Source organism: Fistularia commersonii, chromosome 1, assembly GCF_037954325.1.
Source record: "Fistularia commersonii isolate RoL2024-O1a breed Wild chromosome 1, RoL_Fcom_v1.0, whole genome shotgun sequence".
NCBI classification, from domain to species: Eukaryota; Metazoa; Chordata; class Actinopteri; order Syngnathiformes; family Fistulariidae; genus Fistularia; species Fistularia commersonii.
In genome coordinates this window covers 14307494-14325612 of record NC_141284.1, presented here as the reverse complement: position 1 = coordinate 14325612, position 18119 = coordinate 14307494, and the positions used below count along the sequence as shown (strand labels likewise).

Here is an 18119-nt window from a genome sequence, read left to right as displayed (position 1 = left end):
AAAAATGCCAGAGAGGAGAAACTGTCATGTATTGTACTTTTAAGGAAGGGATATATTCTGCCTGTTTCACGTCTCCCCCTCCATCTAACAGGACATGACCTTTCTAGAACTTACCCAAGGTCTCTGTTATGGATGATTGTGATCTCTGTCCACAAGGGGGCGTTTTGCATATTAGCAAAAGTCGGCGGTTGAGCTGCAATGCGAGCATCCTCGAAGTCCTCCACACCAGAAGGTGGCGCTATTTCCACACTTCGTTCCACTTTTCAATCTCGTTGACTAGCTAGCCAAAAACCGAACCGGCTTGTCAGTGGTTTGTTTATAGTTGATTTGTAGGGGATGCATTTTGGGCAAATTATCCGTGGAAACGGCGCAAACGCACCCTCAACGACCGAATTGTGCGGCAGTTATGATCAAATGTCTCCCCACGGATGTCCAGGTGAAACTTCGCTCCGGTTTTACGATTCCTTCGCTTCAGCAGTGTGTCGAAGAGCTAGTATTGAACTGCATAGATGCCGGCGCGACGTGCGTGGGGGTCAGGGTGGACTTGGAGGCGTTCAAGGTCCAAGTCATCGATAACGGCGCCGGGATGGACGCCGAGGACTTGCGCCGCGTCGGAAACAGATACCACACAAGTAAATGCAACTCTTTAAACGACCTGGAGAACAACCTTCGATTTTTTGGATTCAAAGGAGAAGCCATTGCGAGTATAGTCTCACTCGCCTCTCTCGTTGAAATATCCTCCAGGGCCAGATCCTCAGTGGAGACCCTCTCCAAGATATTCAAGAACGGTAAGGGCCTGGATGTTTGCGAAGCCCAAACCTGCCGGCCCTCCGTGGGAACTACGGTTGTCGTCTGTAACTTCTTCCACAACATGCCCGTGCGGAGGAAGAGTACGGACCCCGTCCTGGAAGGAGAAAGGATCAGACAGAGGATGGAGGCTATTTCACTCATGCATCCCTCTGTTTCATTCACGTTGAAGAATGACTGCACGTCAGCCATGATGGTACAGCTACCCAAAGTGGGAGATACTTACCAGAGGTTTATTCAGATGCACGGCCTCAGCAGAGCCCAGAAGCTGGGAAGGATCCACTACAGTAGAGAACAGTTTGAAGTGACCGGCTACCTCGGCAGGGAGGGTCACTACAACAAAAACTTACAATACCTGTATGTAAATAAGAGACTGGTGCTGAAGACGCAGATACACAAGTTGCTGAACTTTCTTCTTCGCAGGCCGAGCAGTTCAATTCAGAAAACTGACAGTCCAGATCAGCAGTCCACTGTGACAAGCCCTAAGCAGAAACGCAACCAAGAGCTTCATGGAGTGTATGTTATTGATATCAAATGCTCATACGCAGAGTACGACATTTGTCTTGAGCCGGCAAAAACTCTGATAGAGTTCAAAGATTGGGATGGTGTTTTGCTCTGCGTAGAAGAAGCTGTGAAATCTTTTCTTCACAAGGAGAACTTGGTTACTCTCACCTCCCAGGACTATTTGGACTTTGTGTCACCACAGTTGTTTGGCACTGCCGGTCTAGACCAAGATGGAAAAGACTGTACCAAAAATGCGTCTAAAGCTTGCAGTGTGTCCGCGCTACTCTGTGACAGTGGACTAATTCTATCATCAGAATCTGTTAATCGTGAGCCACATACAGAATACAATATTTGTCAAGACTCTGTTATGATAGAATGTAACAGTACTGAACCACTCCAGCGAGAAAGGATAGTCATGACGGAGTTGGAGAATGATCAAAGAGAAGTATGTAATAATGAATTTACAGTAAACCCAGAGTGTAATCTGGCTAGAACGGAACCACTGCCTGTCACAGCAGATGTCACAGCAGTGGAGGAGGTGCACTTTAGTGAGGCTGAGGAAGACAAGGGAGTTATATTAATCCCCACTATCTCAACCTGTGATGTGAGATCCTTGGCTCACACCACTCAGGAAACTGGGTTGGATTCAGACAACATAGAGCCAGTTCATTATCAGGGAGCAGGCAGAAATAAGGGAACACAATTAAGAAACAAGAGGATTGGTCTGTCCAATCCATATCTCCATCAAAATCTGCAGCATGTAGACCTTCCCCAGATGGATTGGCCAGCAAAATGCAAAGTTACACTAAACACAAGCCACAAAAGAGCTTGTTCCAAAGTTGATGAGGACTATTCTCCTGTTACCCCCCCAAAGATTCCTGCAGTTGTATCAAATGGGAAAATATCTTTAAGTAAAGGATGCAGGTCGCTTGATAAGTTTAGAAGAAATTATGGACAATTTGGTAAGCCAAATGTACCGTTGCTGGGGGATAATCCCTTCAAACCCGCCGGGCTTCCTCACACAGACAACTTGGTTTTGAATCCCTGTAATCCCTCAGTTTCCCAGAAAGTGCAGCAGCAGCAGCAGCAGCTTGGTGTTACAGAGACAGAAAGTAGCACAGGAAACCCACTATCCGTCACTGCATTCACCAAGTTGAAAAAACTCTCTGATCAGATGGATCGCAATATGTCATTAGCAGCTAAACTTAATTGTCTGAAGCAATGTAGGACTGACGGTTCAGGAGTGTTCCAACACCTCTTCAGCTCTTCGTCACTTGACCACAATTGTGTGAGTTCTAAACAAGCCTTTAAAGAGTGCAGCAATGGGGAGAAATGCAATATAACTCTAAATGCTGAGCCCATCCCCGCTGACCATGCAGACCCTCAGCTTGATGAAAGGGACGAAACATCATCTGGAGATTGGCTTCATCACTATGACACATGTGTCGGGCGTACAGTCTACGTCAACAAAGTGACCGGGCTCAGTAGATACAAGGAACTACAGATGGAAGACAACCACGTCTTTTGTTCATCCGATGTCACCAATATGGCAGTTAGTGTCTTTTCGAATACGGGTGAGTAATTACCGACAGGCTAATGATGACCTAATCTCCGTCACTAACCAGTAATGTTATTGTCGTCAATTTTAGGTAAATGTCTCGAAGAATTTCTTTCTTTAATTTTACACGTGTGAGTCATGGTCTTAATGTCTACTTCCTTGTTCCTTGAACTACAGGGATGGAATTCAGGTGTTACCCATTTCAGGTAGAGCTAGTGCAGCCCTTTCTGCCCAAATCCAAAGCCGAAAGAGTATTAAGTTCAGGGATTGATGACCGAGGTATCTCACAGGCAAATCAGATCATAGTCTGCAAGGTCTCAGCAAACACACACACACACTCAAAGAGCTCCACCATTGATTGGACTTATCTGTCTTCACAGGGGATGGTGATGAGAGCTCAAACTCACTCATGCCATTGTATTCAAAATGGAAAAATCCAGTTTTTGTTCTGCCCCCTCCGGTAATTGAAACCATTTTGCTTTGCCCCAGTGTGCCTTTTTTCGTTTTGATCAAAAAAATTTTGATCTGCTGTTGTTTTAATGATGCAAAAAAAAGATTTTCCTGTGGTTTTAGGTTGGCTTGGACATATCAAGTGGGCAAGCTGATGGGCTGGCTGTAAAGATCCACAACATCCTGTTTCCATATCGCTTCTCAAAAAACATGATTCACTCGATGAAGGTTCCTTTAACAGTAGACATAAAATAATTTTTACATTTTAACCATTTGCCGTGAATATCCCTTTCAGTGAATATTTCAAATAATACAAATATAATGTCCTTTCAAAGGTAATACATCAGGTAGATAAGAAGTTTCTGGCCTGTCTCATTAATACAAGAGAAGAAGAGTCATCAACACACTGCAAAACTGAGGGTATGGTGTCAGTCTTGTTATTTGTTTTCCTTCAAGCCTCTTTATTTATGGTCATATAATATTGATATTAAGTGTTTACTATTTGAGTATCCTATCAAAGGAAATCTCCTGGTGATGTTGGATCAGCATGCTGTGCATGAGAGAATCCGGCTTGAAAACCTGTTAGCTGGTAAAACTCAGTATTTGGATGCTTTGAACACAAATTGCTTTGAACACAACAACGTAACCATTGTCGATTTGATATACAAGCTCACAACTTTGTCTGTTGTAGATTCTTATGAGAACGATCCAAATGAACCAGGGAAGCAACGCCTTTGTTCATCTACAATTTTACCACCACTAGAGATTGGTGTAACAGAAGAGGAGCTGAGGCTGCTTCGGTATGTGTTTTTCCAGCACAGCCAAGATACACTTGAGGATCAAAAAGAATTGATTCTACAAACATTTGAATGCATTTTCATTTATAATATGGTTAGAAATCTTAAGTTACTCTTTCACTGAACAAGATTTATCATTACGCCTTCTCTGTTGATCAGGTAATGTAAAATGAGGGACACATCATGAATTACCTTGATCTGTTCAACATTGGTGATTTTACTCATTCTAACAAAGTCCATCAGCAAATCGACTATCCAGTTAAAAATAGACGCCCACCCGCTCACTCAGTCACCTTCCTGTCTCCAGGTTTGATGTGTATTAGAGCTGGGTAGTATGCTGTTTGATGGTCTCATATAATCATAGATTTTGTGTTTGTTTTTGATCAATCTCTGACTTTTAAGTGTTTATTTGCAATTTTGTCCACGGCACATGTACTTGGCTGCTTTTAAATTAAGAGGAAAAAAACACATGAGAATCTATTACCTAATCTGAAAGTAATTTACTGTAAATTCGGAGTGATGTTACCTGAAAATTGAATGGTCAATTAATTTTTTTATTGAAAATTATTTAATTTTTTAAACCTCTCACTTTATGTAGTTCATGATGTTGTGTTCATGTGTGTTGTGTATCTAGTTATGTGGTTTATTTGACACTTCGCCTCCTTGACTAGGACTACTAATGTTAATTATCATTTACAAGCAACTTCAGCAATGGTTTGTTTTTACACTGATTTGTGGACTTGTTTTCGAACAGGTCTTTTCAAGCACACTTGGGACACTTAGGACTTGAAGTGAGGTTCACAGAGGCAGGAAATCCAAAGGTTCTTGTTAGGAAAGTGCCACGATGCTTCATGGAAAAAGAAAGTAATGAGATCAGACGTGGGAGACCATCTGCTATCAAAGATGTCGTTGAAGTATGACTTTTAAAGCAAGTCAGTTCACTATATAAGCCATTGAGATAAGTGCGGATTTTACATTCACACATGAACCATTTTGTTTTATGTCCATAATCCCACATCAGGAATATCTCCAAGAGCAGATTGAGGTAGGACTGATGATATTCTCTCCTCTGTTTTTTACAAGAAAAAAGCATCTTCACTTCCAAATGAAGTAATGAATCTATTCTTTGTTCAAGCTACTTCATTCGACAGGTACAGCGAGAGGAACTCTACCACTCACTGTGCTGAAAGTGCTTGCATCCCTTGCATGCCATGGTGAGGTCGCATGCCTTGTTTCTATTTTTTATCAATCATTGTAAGATGAGTATTACAATGACTTATTCATAGAGGTCACATATGTATTACTGTGCATTAAACAGGTGCAATCAAATTCAACGACAGCCTAAGCAGAGATGAGTGCTGCAGCTTGGTGTCCTCCTTGTCTTCCTGCCAGCTGCCATTCCAGTGCGCCCATGGCCGTCCTTCCATCGTTCCCCTAGTGGACTTCAACCATTTGGAAATATACCAGAAGGTACAAGAATTTGATGCCACACCTTGAGCCCTTCATTGCTTCATTACCCTTGTACTGGTCCACAAAGCTATTTTGTGGTGAGTAAGTATCTTTTTGTCCCTTCAGGAAGTACAGAAACCCAACCTCCAAAGGCTAAGAAGAATGTACAAAGCATCAGAACTCAATGGATAAATAGATAAGCCTTAACTGTTAGTTTACTGGCAACAAAATGAAAGCATTAGTTTGACGAAAAACATATGAATGGATGAATTTATAAAAGTCTAGTCATGAAAATACTTTGTACCATGGAAATTCTTATTTATTAGTAGATTTTTTTCAATATGTATTGTCCTTTATTTAATATGTACAGCATTGTGGAAGAAGACAGCCTTCAAGCTATATATATTATATATAATATATATTTGTTGATAAACAAATTGTTGATTTGTAGATTTTTTTAATATGTAAAGCATTGCAGAAGAAGACAGCCTTTGAGCTATATATATTATATATAACATATATTTGTCGATAAAAGATTTCTACCAGTGTTCAAGCATATATGATAAGCTATGATACCTGGTGTAACATCACTGGAGCCATGCATATCCATTCTCCAAATGTAGGCTCTACATTAAAGAAGCCCATTCGGGTGGTGATATTCAGTTCCATGTTGTCGAGATTTGATTCTGAAAAGACTCGTGGCCGGACGGCACAGTGGCACAGTGGTTGGTGCTCCTGCCTTCTAGCACAAAGGGCTGTGGTCCAATTCCAACAGGGACCTTTTCTTTTCTCCCAGTATCTGGGTTTCCTCCAAAAACATGCAGAGGTTGATTAGAGAAAATCGCCTTTATGTGTGAATGAGAGACTGAATGGTTGTTTTTCTCTATTTACGACCCTGTGATTGACCTTCGACCTGTCCAGTGTGGACCTCGCTTCTTGCCCAATGACAGGTGGGATAGACGCCAGCATCCCCCACGACCCTAAGTGTAGGACAAACTGTAGATGATAGATGGATGACTCGTGTTGGATGTCACAGCTGCGAAGTTTGTACCGGGTACTGAGACCTACTGTGGCCTTCTTGTGTGGAGTTTGCATGTTCTCCGGCAACCTCTCAAAAATCAAGAGCATGCAGTTGATGAATTGAAGACCAAATTTATCTGTAGGGTTGAATGACATTGAATAGTTATATGTATATATGTGACCCTGTCATCACCTAGCAACCGTTCCCATGTGTACTCTGCCTTTTGCCTAATGAGAGAAAAGCAGATGGCAGCCAGACTATAATAGTAATCTTCAAATAAAAAGGTCCGTGTGAGTAAACTCAACAGGAATATCCGCATGGATCAATCTCATCATTTGAGCGTCCTCGTATTGCGGGATTTACCGAATGAATAATGGGCACAATTTGAACACAGGCTCGGAGTTTCACAAAATCTTGACAAAAATGAATTAGTCAATTTGATGACCTTTAAATATCTCTCCCTCTCTAAATCTCTGTCCTTAGCCATCTCAATCAGTTCTATTTCCTGATGTTCCAATAGTTCTAATAGTAATTTATCCTTTATTAATCCCCGTGGGGAAATACGTTCTCTCCATTACTCATACATTAACCCATCATGGATGAACCATGAGCTGTAATAACGGTGTCTTGCTCAATGACACTTCAACACACCAGGAGGAGCCAGGATTTGAACCAGACGGTTCCAGAGACGATCGCTCTACCTGCTCCACGTCGATCCCGCTACCTCTTGTACACTAAGCGAGCGCTCTACCATTTGAGCTAATTTTCTTCCAGGTTTTCCAAGCCATCCTTTCTCATCCCGCATACCAAAAATTTTATCTGCCTCACATTATCCATCCAAGGAATTCTTAACCTTCGCCTAAAGAAACACACTTCACAACTCTCCGAACTCTTTATTTCAGAGAGTTTCACTTCCATACATCAACACAGGATAAACAGCAATTCAGGGCATGCATCCCACTTAGCTTCCTGTTCCCGAAAATGTTCTGATTCTGCCAGTCAAACAGTGTTGTCTGCATATTGCAGGTTTGATGTTTTGCCCTCCAACTTTAAAACCTCTTTCATCTTCCAGTCTTTAGAGGATTATTTCACCATAGTAATTGAAAAGATCTGGAGACATTACCCTGTCTTATACCTCTTTCTTTATTTGCAAACTCCCTCCACTCTTCAATATACAATATTCAATATACAATATATATACAATCCATTTATTATCTTTACCATTCATTTCAATGAGTCTGTATTGTCGTCACCCCCCCCCCCCCCCCCTTCACTATAAATAGTTTTCTTGCTACGGCCACTAAGGTGAACCAGCTCAGGTTTGGAAATGAATAGTTAATAGTCTGTGCAGATATGCTAAAAATAAAAAATCTTCTCATACTATGAATGATCAACAACTGGTTTTACCTTTATGTCACACTCATCTACATTCAGAGGAGAGGATGCAACACACTCTTCATCAAGACAATTCACTCTTAGGCTACTAATTTTCAGTTGGATACATATTCTATATTTTTCCTGCCTTTTTTAAACCCCTATCTCTGATACAGAGTCTCTGATTCCTCTCCATTGTTATGGACGTGAAGTGATGCTGCTGGCAAATGTAGCTCCTCCTCCCACTCGTGTTCGGTTTCGGGACATTACACGTGACGGACCCCCCCCCCCCCCACCACCACCACCACCACCACCCCCAAAAATAAACAATCCAGTGTTGTCCCTCTTGTCTGTCAACACATTTTAATCCATATCTTTTGGTTGGAACATGACAAATTTGCTGAGTATCCGCCGAATACTGCTGTTTTATTTTCATTATCGCAGGAAAAATCAGTCGTGCGGGGAGGTTTTGTATGAAAATCAACTTTGTGATTAGATTTGTATTGAGCTAAAATGAAATGCGTTTATCGATAGAAGCAGCACGTTTTAAAAAATATATAATCAATGAATACATCCAAGGACACCAAGCTTTCTCTGCTCAGGAAATGGTGACATACGTGTATTAAACACTCACGTTTTCATGTTCTCACCCCGCAGCGCATTTGAAGCTCGGATTTATGAATGGGAGCGAGAACTGCTGTTCCGCTCGGTACCGGTTCGTAGCTGCGCCCTCATAACATAAAAAAAACATCTGTTAGGTTCTACTTAGAAATTTCTCCGATCGATGATTTGTAAAATAAACTGCTATTATAAACGAAAAAAGTGGCGTCCGTGTTTTTAGGTTTGACGCCCCCCCCCCCTTTCCCCTTCGCTGATGGTACAGTCTCGGTTCATTCATAAAATTCTCGCAGAGCATAAAAGGAGGGGCTTGCATTCAAGTCGTCCAGTTACCAGGTAGGCTAAATACCTGGAGAGGAGACCCGAGCCGCTCTGCCCGAGGAAGGCTAGAGTCATCTTCATCACTCGCCCGGGACTCTTTTATTCTCCGTGATGTATTATAACAACGTGACGCCAGACATGGATTCAGTCTCCCCCACCTGCCGGACGGAGTCTCCCGCCGGGACAGTGTGTCAGAAGACGCCAGAGGAGAGCTCCCCCTCGTCCTCGCCAAACAACGCAAAGGTACCAGTCGATGTGTTGACCCTGGAGGTTGACAGGAACCTTGTCTTTGCTCCACAAACTGATGCTTATCATTCTTTGCGTTGATGCCGGGGGTGGTGATGGGGTGGCTACTTGATGAGGTTGTAATTAATTGGACCCCCCACCCCCACCCCCACTTCCCCCCACCAACACACACACACACACACCTCCAGTATTTTTTTATTTTTTTTATTTTACGGACAAGAGTTATGTACAATAGATGCTGTCGAAATGAGGTTGTGCTGCCTTGAGACTGTGCTGAGCGCGTCGATGCAGCGCTTCATTGAGAAAAATAAATCCATTCAGGAGACTCCACAGCATCCCTGCGTCAGTGTTGACGTCAGAAACAGATAAAGTCAAATATTGATCTGGAGAAGGCTATTTCTGGTTGGCTAAATTTCAAGAAAATATAACCGGTGTTGTGCCCCTTTAGTTAGTGTGGATATTCACGGGTTCCTTCCTTCCGACCTATCTAGTAGATTTATTTTAAATAAATCTCACCATGATTTTTATTTCCCTTTTCCTTTTTTTTTTTTTCTTCCTCAGGATATCTGCCAAGACATGAGCGCTCAGGCCACTCCATTTGTTCCAACAGTCACTGCAATTTCCTCTACCCCAGATTTCCAGTGGATGGTCCAGCCAGCAATTATTACATCTGTCTCATCTCTTGGGAGCAAGCAAGCCAATGAACCGCAAAGCTCTCGGCAGGCAACACCCAAAGGGGGCAGGAATAAGGGGAAAAATGCCACCAGAAAGGGCAAAACAGAGCAGGTAGGGCAGCTCAGGAACGGTTCCCCCCTTTTATTGGACCGAGTCGTCAGTTTTGCACATTTACATACGCCAGTCTGAATTCCTTGTGTGCACCGGTGCCATTGTATCTCCTCCTCCTCTGATGCCGTGTGCTGGCTGCGCGCCTTCCTTAGGCAGTCAATTTATATTCAGGTCACAGCAAGTCAGCAACAATGGTCTATTTTTAGACGCATTGCAGCGAAACATGCTTTTGCCATTCTTCGGAGGGTGTATTGGCAGCGGACGAGGAGACGAGACGAGATGGCTGGATTCTTTGAGGTAACGCCTGAATTGTGTCTTTTCCATGCAAGCTGTCTCCAGAGGAGGAGGAGAAAAAGAGGATAAGGAGAGAGAGGAATAAAATGGCCGCAGCCAAGTGTCGCAACAGACGGAGGGAACTCACAGATACACTGCAAGCTGTAAGTAAACAGTGATGCATTTACTCAGCTGTCATTTGCACCAACTGTTGTGTGTTTTCCCGTGTGGATGACGCAGGATGTGTTTTCTATTCCAAGGAGACAGACAAGCTGGAGGAGGAAAAGGCATCCCTGGAGACCGAAATAGCCAACCTCCTCAAAGAGAAAGAGCGACTTGAATTTATCCTCACCGCACACAAACCTCTATGCCAAATGCCAGGGGAGATGGAGTCTATTTTCCAGGAGGCTCCGGGCTCCCCGGAGATATCACCCAGTCCGGAGGAAGAGCGGCTTCCGGAGGAGGGTATGCAGGAAGCACCATCGCTCCAGGACATGGGCATCCCCAATGACCCGTCCACCGCCATCTCCGGGAACTCCAACATCTTGCTTTGCGCCAGCGCCGAGATCAACATCTGCGATCTCGAGCCCTCCCTGGACATTAAGGAAGGCCTCCTGGACAACATGCTGCCCAGTGCGGAGGAGAGAGGCTCCATGGAGACGGCCCGCTCGGTTCCAGACATCGATCTGAGCAGCTCGCTGGGGGTCTCGGACTGGGAGACCCTTTACAAGTCCGTCTCCGGCGACTTGGAGCCCCTCAGCACTCCCGAGGTGACCTCCACGCCCACCTGCAGCAGCTACCTTTCCGTGTTCACGTTCGCATGCCCCGAGCTGGATTCGCTGACAGAGGAACTAGAGAGCCACAAAGGCGGAGGGGCCAAATCCGAGTCCGTCGATCTGCTCAACTCACCCACTCTTCTCGCCTTATAATGCACACAGAAAAAGCGATCCGTCTGATCTCTCCGGTTTCTCTCTTTCGCAGGTTCCCGAATTCAAAACGAAACGAACAACCGATGCTGTAACACTCACGAAAGGTTTCGCGTGTGACCGAGAAACATATAAACTTTCTCCAGATACATAGCCCCACAGAGTGATGTAGCTAAAAGCATGGCTTTTACTTAACAGAAGGGATCTAAGTTAGTTCCGATTTCAAAACGCATGTTAAAAGAAAAAGCATATGAATTCCAGATCATTTTTAAAAACATATCTATCTATATATCTGATCTGAAACAAGATCTAAGATGTAATGTTGAATTTAATGTTACAGTACGGTTTCGTGTTTTGGTGTCAATCGTGTATCAATTGCTGTTGCTGTTGTAATTACACATCCATCCACGTTCAGTACCTGCATACCTCAATGTCATCAACTGTGGTTTGACTTCATTGTTGAAATGTTGAAAGTTTTCCATGAAAACATCCAGTGCTATATATACTATATATCTATCAAGATGTAACTTATGATTTATTTTTCTACCTCTCAGATTCTGACTTATTTGTTTAAACTGAAGGAGGGTTAAATGAGCATTGAGTGCTTATCTATGCTGCAGAATAATTTCAATAAATCTACATTCAGACTCGTGTGTCTGCCCGTTGTACCTGTCTGCATCGAGTAAACCAAGAGCAAAGCGGCCGTTCATACTTGAAATCTCTCCAGATTAGCGGTGACATTCATATCATCCCCCTTTGATCCAGAAAATGACTGAAATTTGAAATCAAGCAGTGTGTTTGTGCCACTCGCTCCCTGCGATTCTTGTGTACTAACCGGATGTCATATCACCTGGTACTAATATACTTCCTCCTGCACCGGCGTCAAGGTTCGGTCTTGTATGTGCGTGTGCGCGTGCGTGCGTGTGCCCGGGCCTCCTGGACGCACATGCTGTGCTTTGCAGTGCGCAGCCATCCTCGGCCTGTCTTTATGGGAGGAGCGGTGAGACTTCCCCTCTTCTGCCCCCTTATGTACTTTTTTACATCCCTGCTGGCATCGCCTTATTTCCGCATTCCCAAATCCTCCCAGATGGGGATCACGTTTAAAATCGAGCTGATGCAACGATTTCCCCTTTTTAAAATTTACTCTCGACCCTCGGCTGACCAGAAAAAGGGACCCCCGTCATACCTGGGATCGAAGTCAGGTCTGTAAGAGGGAACTTGTGAGCCAGACGGACGCTTGTGTACTTCATTATTTGTTTTGCGCAGCGGCGGGCTGCGCGGCGCGCTTGGTCCGGTTACAGTCTGGACCGGTAGAGCGCACGACGCTTCTGTCCTAAGCTTCTATTCAGCTGCGGTCTCGTTTGAGTTCTTCCCCCCCCCCCTCTTCTAGCCTTTCTCTAAATTCAGCGTGAAGCCGGTTGCATACTTTTGCACGCTCTCTCGGAGCACACGGACACCGCGGCGTGCACAACCCCGGGACGAATGTCTCTGTTCAAGTGTGTTTCCGTGTGCAAGACGCTTTGTCTTTTCTTTCTAGTGAGTTGTGTGAGCAGAAAGCTTCGATCGCTGCAGCTCCTCTGATGGAAAGGCGATGTTATGTAAGATAAAAAAAAGCAAAAAAAAGGGAACTTCCGCTTTCTCCTTGACCAGTGATGCCCCCCCCCCCTCCAAAAAAAAAAAAAAAAAAAAGACTTGAGGATGCATGTTTTTCAAGCAGTTTAAATTCAAACTTATGCTGACTACATCACGGAGTGTGTGCAAAAGGATGTCATTGCCTTAAATTTTTTTATAGTATGATATTACATTGTATAACAGGTTTGCAATTGTTCCCAAATGTTTTTTGTTTCTCTTTTCTCACTGCAAAATATGCATGCCACAAAGTCATCTTAAATAAGTGAATATGGATTACAAGGCATCAACTATCCACTCAATTGCCATCCTTTTACTCATTACTCACCATTTTATCAGCAGTGAAAGACATTCCAGTGAGCACAATTTTAATTTGACCTGAGAAAATGTGGAAAACTATTGAAATCATTGAATGTTATTCCCTTCATATACAATTCTCATCCAGCCACGAATGTATGAAAACATTTAATAAACTAATTGTTTATAATGTTATGAAACGGTGGGAAAGTGAATAGGAGCACAATATATCACAATACTTGCAATATTTGATATTTGAATGTTTTTGACTGGTTTACGATACTGTTTATTCCTTCTTTATATATATCATACTATTTTAACATACTTTTGACTTTACAGGTGTTTTTTGCCATCCCGAGATTTATATGTCAGATATTCCTGATTTGTTCCTGTGAGGCATTTGACCTCACTTGTTTTGACTGCGTGGTGTGACACTGACAGCCATTGAGCTGTTGTAGTAATTTCCTGTTGCTTTTTGTTTGCCATGTATGAACACACGCATTACAGACAGAAACACACACACACACACACACACACACACACACACACACACACACACACACACACACACATGCATACACATGCATGCGCATTTAGAGCTTTCATTTTCCTTGGCTACTCAAATTTCCATGCTCAGGGAAAAAGGCGTTTGCCATTAAGTACAAGGTACAAAACATATTGAAAATCTTTTGAACAAGCAAGCTGAGAGTTGTTTTTCATTTGACTAAATAAAATAAGTCTGCTTTAGGTCTGAGTGTAACCACAATATGCAAAAATATTAAATTTTGGCAGGCACACTACGCTCCCCCGACATTAACTGCTATTTCTTGGCAAAGACTAACTTTCATTCTCCTCGAAAGAGTAGCGTTTGTGTACGTCTGCTTTTGTGCTAAGGTCTTGATCTCTTTTTTCCCCTTTAGGGAGTAAATGCTTTCATTATTTTCTGCCAGGGTCTTCAAATATATGGCGGCATACTCATTCTAGAGGTTGGGGGAAAAATCAAACTAATAAAAAATGTTGTAATGGGAGTCAGGCCCAGCTTTTAAACCATAGCAGTAATTCATCCAGTGTCCTTTCAGTATGTTCGACTATTCGAGGGAACAGAGCACCGGGAGGAAATGCTTCCTTGAAGCCTGACTGTCGCGCAAACAAATCCCCTTACATGACCGTCGGTCTTCATGTAACATGGCTGTATTTTAACCCTCCTGCGATACAGTGCATCCTTGGATGTTCTACCAGAAGCCGAGCGGTGTTTCTCATTGAGTATTTCCCTCACTCTCTAACTCTGCCTCCCCAGCTTTGGTTGCAGCAGAGTCTGACACGATGCCAGGACAAATCCCAGACCCCTCCGTGACGGCAGGCTCTCTGCCCAGCCTAGGCTCACTGGCTGGGCTCTCGGCCACCACGCGGACTGACAAGCTGAAATTTGGTGACATCCAGGAGTTCGGAACAATGCTGTCACCGCTGCACTTCTTGGACAGTGTGGGGAAGACGCCATTATTTATCAAAACAGAGGTATGAGATGATGGGGAAGGCCGGGTTAGCGCGAGACAATATATGAAATGATATTAAATGAATACACAGACACCAGTGTTTGGCAAAAAAAAAAAAAAAACATCTGGAACTGGTAATGTTAATTAAGCTGCTGTTGAAACAATTTTGGGTCATAGCTTGAGGTTGAAAAAGTAACCAATTGTACTATAATAACCCCCAGAATACTTAAAATTGGTCAAAAAACATTTAAAAGTCAGAAATAAAAAGTCTTTTTTGCAATGTGAGTGATGCTGGAAACATAATCAGTTTATTCTTATCTTGTATCTGAGAATGAATCTCCCATACCCAACTCACTTACATCCAGGGAATTATTGAGAGAAATTGTAGTACTCATACTTTCATAACAATAAAAACCTTTCTGAAGGTTTTATCTGCAATGAAAACAGTTTTCTCAAAGCACAGTTTTGGGTAAAAATATTGATCAACAGGCCCATCTAGTGGATACAGAGTGTCAAACATATTCCATGGCTTCAGCCTTTGCTAATGATTGTGTAATTTTTTTAAATGTTATTTTAAAATACACATACTGTATGTGTGGGTAATGTTAATCTATGCATAACATACAAAAATATATACAACACTGAACTCTTACGCACTCAGTTGAATTTTACAGCCTCTGTTCTCTTACACAGTTGTCTTTCATCATCAGCACATGTTCACATAAATGGATTATCAAATGTCCATGTGATGACACCTTTAGGTAAAAAATCAATGAAGTAAGTCATATTTCTAAGGAGTTTTCCTTTTGCTGCCACTTAGAGAGATGAGGAGGAGGAACGACGGAAACGGAGGCGAGAGAAAAACAAAGTAGCTGCAGCGCGATGTCGAAACAAAAAGAAGGAGAGGACCGATTATCTACAAAAGGTTCCACAACTCGTATAATTCTTCCATTATTCTCATATCTGTTGCAAATTTCCTTTATCCTAGCTGGTGTTACATCTTCTCCCTCCTCCCTTCATTCTTCCATAGGAATCGGAACGGCTGGAGATGTTAAACTCCGACCTCAAGGCCCAGATTGAGGAGCTGAAGCTGGAGCGGCAGCAGCTGATCCTCATGCTGAACCGTCATCGTCCCACGTGTATTGTCAGGACAGACAGTGTCAAAACACCCGAGAGCGAGTTGAACCCGTTGCTGCAGCAGCTGGAGACCAAGTGACAGTGGGAGATCTCCGCTCTGGTGTGCTGTGGACGAGGAGCACTTAGCTGCAGGTCTCCGTCTGTGAGGAGAACCATACGGACCTTCTACCGTAAAATGCGGATTCAGTAATATCGGACAGTACTTTGGCAGATGAAGCGGATTCCTTCTTCTCCTTTTTTTTTCTTTTTGCTGTCTGTTTTTCTTTCTTTTCTCTCGTTTAACTCATTTCTTGGCATTATAGCAATTAGCTCTACAACCTCTCCCACCGTGAAGGTAAGCAAACATAACACAAATAACTCAACATTGCCGGCTCTGGCTTGTTTTCATGTGAGGTGGATTTGGGGAGCTAATAGCCAAACCTTGACGCCGTTGCCACGTAATAGAACATACTGACTTTTTGGGGAATACACCCATTTGCCATTTTTGCTATTGTGAGATGAGAGACTCCATATCTGTTAAACGAGAGATCTGCCTGCATTGGCTGCATTCAATGAAAGACTACCAAGGGTACTAGGAGAGTCTCCACCATCAAATCCAAAACACTCCCATGCATATGGGATATGTAACTACCGGTAATTCATCACTTAAACTAATAATCTCGGAGTATGAGAGTTTGACCATGTTTGAAGCAAATACATTGCTGGGTGTAAATGCTCAGTTTTTGAATACCGTCAAACACACAGAAGAAAAAAAAAAACAAGCCTCTTAAATGTTGTATCATGTCACACAACACTTGATAGAGCAGAAATTCATATTTTCGAAGAATTTATGATTATATTTTTTGTTAGACATAGTTTTAGTTGGCATATTTTAAGAAATAGAGCTTGTGTATAGCTCACTGCATACACATTAAAGAGAGTGACATCCTTGTGTAGACGTCATGGACAATGGATGAATTATCCAAAAAGTTGGCTTGTTCCCTTAATAATATTCTTAGTAATTACAGTGCAATTAGCTTAAAAACTTTTATTATCGCAAACACGAATGTCAGGTTCAAAGCTAAAAATAATTACATTTTTTAATTTAGACATGGGGAGTATTATTTTCGCCAGACCTTAAACTGCTCCATGTGATTCATAGAAACATACAAATGAGCACAACAGAGCTTAAATCTTAAGTCTTAATTACCGGTTCTTAAAGATGTAGTAGTAATAACCTTAAAGGAGAATGTTACTCGTTTTAAAACATGCAAGATACACCCCGATCAAAGTATTGCACTATGGCATTCCTCCCTTGACTCTGCTTTTCAGGTCAGTCTGTGATCGGTGGTTCATCTGGACTGGATGATAGTCAGACATTTTTGTACTTTGCTGAAAAAAGTGAAGCTAATCAAATGAGCAAAATCATACATTTGAAATATTTCATACATATAATAGAAAAAAACAACAGTGTCTAAAACAGTTAACATCATTACAGATGTATTTACCCCTGTGATATGGAGCTGTTCTGCAATATTTTTTATCTAGATGATTAAATGTGCTCACTTGCAATATGCAAATGACAGGAGTGTATTTGACAGAACAAGATTGACTTTCAAAAGTTTAAATAAGGCATAAACTACATTCGATTGATGTAGAGTTGTCCATCTTAATGTTCAAAATTACATAGTTAAAAGGCATCCTCATGATACCAGTAGGAGAACAGTTACAGTAAGTAGGATGAAAACTGGCTCATGACCATCACAAATAATCAGTATTGTGTAATTATTAAAACTCAAATATTAAAATGCATCCGATATTACATTTTAAAAGCCTATTTCAGGTTAATATTTCTACATCCAGTTGATACTCTATGGTAACATGAACTAAGGTCACAGTCAGAAACTTATCTGATATATCGTTCATGTTTATTTGCTCTATTTTGTCAAGCAGTTGACCATTTATATCTTTCCTATATGCTCCTCGTGTTTTGGCGCAGGCGTCATGTATGAACACTTATGTAAACTGACTGTTTACAATGTACTTTTCTTTTTGTTAGCGAATTGTAACTGTAATGATGTCATGATTTTTTTTTGTACTTTTGTATTTGATGCTATAAAAGCATATCACAAATGTATTTCTTGAAGAAATAAATGTTTAGGTTGTTTTTTTTTTTTATGAGAATTTATTGAGTTCAACAAAGTTGTATTTACTTGAATTACATGTCTGGCTCTACCCGATGATATCTACTTAAGAAATGCTTTTTCCTTCTTCAGCATGCTTTGTTTTGGTGTTGATGAGGGATCAGATTATTTCACCACTCATCAATTTCACAGATTGACAAAACATGCCATAATGGCAAACTCTGCATGAAGTCATAGAAAAACTGCGACGATTCGGCCATGTGTTCAACATTTTACACCAACCCCAAGTTTAATCTCCTAGAAAATCGAG

The 18119-nt window shown here is 42.0% G+C and overlaps 3 protein-coding genes across 5 annotated transcripts; all 3 read left to right on the top strand.

Moving 5' to 3' along the window:
• The first annotated feature begins 164 nt into the window (after positions 1-164).
• Positions 165-6195, top strand: mlh3 (mutL homolog 3 (E. coli)). 3 transcript variants are annotated; one of them, XM_086149512.1, is made up of 12 exons: positions 171-2885; positions 3047-3148; positions 3250-3329; positions 3443-3547; positions 3655-3739; positions 3840-3908; positions 4011-4119; positions 4871-5030; positions 5138-5161; positions 5252-5330; positions 5435-5586; positions 5692-6195. In XM_086149512.1, exons 1-12 carry the CDS (start codon positions 407-409, stop codon positions 5755-5757), a joined length of 3510 nt encoding a protein of 1169 aa, XP_086005638.1. In that variant the 5' UTR covers positions 171-406; the 3' UTR covers positions 5758-6195. The 3 variants fall into 3 exon arrangements, with proteins under 3 accessions (XP_086005653.1, XP_086005638.1, XP_086005645.1); XM_086149519.1 differs by lacking the exon at positions 3047-3148 and having other exon boundaries at positions 172-2885; XM_086149527.1 differs by lacking the exons at positions 5435-5586; positions 5692-6195 and having other exon boundaries at positions 165-2885; positions 4871-5048.
• Positions 6196-8915: 2720 nt separating this feature from the next.
• fosaa (Fos proto-oncogene, AP-1 transcription factor subunit a) lies at positions 8916-11777 on the top strand. The gene is made up of 4 exons (XM_086149489.1): positions 8916-9142; positions 9707-9931; positions 10261-10368; positions 10465-11777. The coding sequence occupies exons 1-4, from the start codon at positions 9011-9013 to the stop codon at positions 11131-11133; spliced, it is 1134 nt and encodes a 377-aa protein (XP_086005615.1). The 5' UTR covers positions 8916-9010; the 3' UTR covers positions 11134-11777.
• A 40-nt stretch (positions 11778-11817) lies between these two features.
• On the top strand, positions 11818-17838 carry LOC147237469 (jun dimerization protein 2-like). Its single transcript, XM_086149500.1, has 4 exons — positions 11818-12332; positions 14354-14571; positions 15370-15474; positions 15580-17838. The coding sequence occupies exons 1-4, from the start codon at positions 11969-11971 to the stop codon at positions 15763-15765; spliced, it is 873 nt and encodes a 290-aa protein (XP_086005626.1). The 5' UTR covers positions 11818-11968; the 3' UTR covers positions 15766-17838.
• Positions 17839-18119: the final 281 nt, after the last annotated feature.

What these genes read in the sequence shown, in the direction of transcription:
- mlh3 (XM_086149512.1), top strand. Translation starts at nt 407, where the DNA reads ATGATCAAATGTCTCCCCACGGATGTCCAGGTGAAACTTCGCTCCGGT. An exon ending in TTTTTGTTCTGCCCCCTCCG is followed by an intron (nt 3,330 to 3,442) that starts GTAATTGAAACC and finishes CTGTGGTTTTAG; the next exon opens with GTTGGCTTGGACATATCAAG. An exon ending in TGCATCCCTTGCATGCCATG is followed by an intron (nt 5,331 to 5,434) that starts GTGAGGTCGCAT and finishes TGCATTAAACAG; the next exon opens with GTGCAATCAAATTCAACGAC.
- fosaa (XM_086149489.1), top strand. Translation starts at nt 9,011, where the DNA reads ATGTATTATAACAACGTGACGCCAGACATGGATTCAGTCTCCCCCACC. An exon ending in GAAAGGGCAAAACAGAGCAG is followed by an intron (nt 9,932 to 10,260) that starts GTAGGGCAGCTC and finishes TTTCCATGCAAG; the next exon opens with CTGTCTCCAGAGGAGGAGGA. An exon ending in TCACAGATACACTGCAAGCT is followed by an intron (nt 10,369 to 10,464) that starts GTAAGTAAACAG and finishes TTCTATTCCAAG; the next exon opens with GAGACAGACAAGCTGGAGGA.
- LOC147237469 (XM_086149500.1), top strand. Translation starts at nt 11,969, where the DNA reads ATGTCATATCACCTGGTACTAATATACTTCCTCCTGCACCGGCGTCAA. An exon ending in CATTATTTATCAAAACAGAG is followed by an intron (nt 14,572 to 15,369) that starts GTATGAGATGAT and finishes GCTGCCACTTAG; the next exon opens with AGAGATGAGGAGGAGGAACG. An exon ending in GGACCGATTATCTACAAAAG is followed by an intron (nt 15,475 to 15,579) that starts GTTCCACAACTC and finishes ATTCTTCCATAG; the next exon opens with GAATCGGAACGGCTGGAGAT.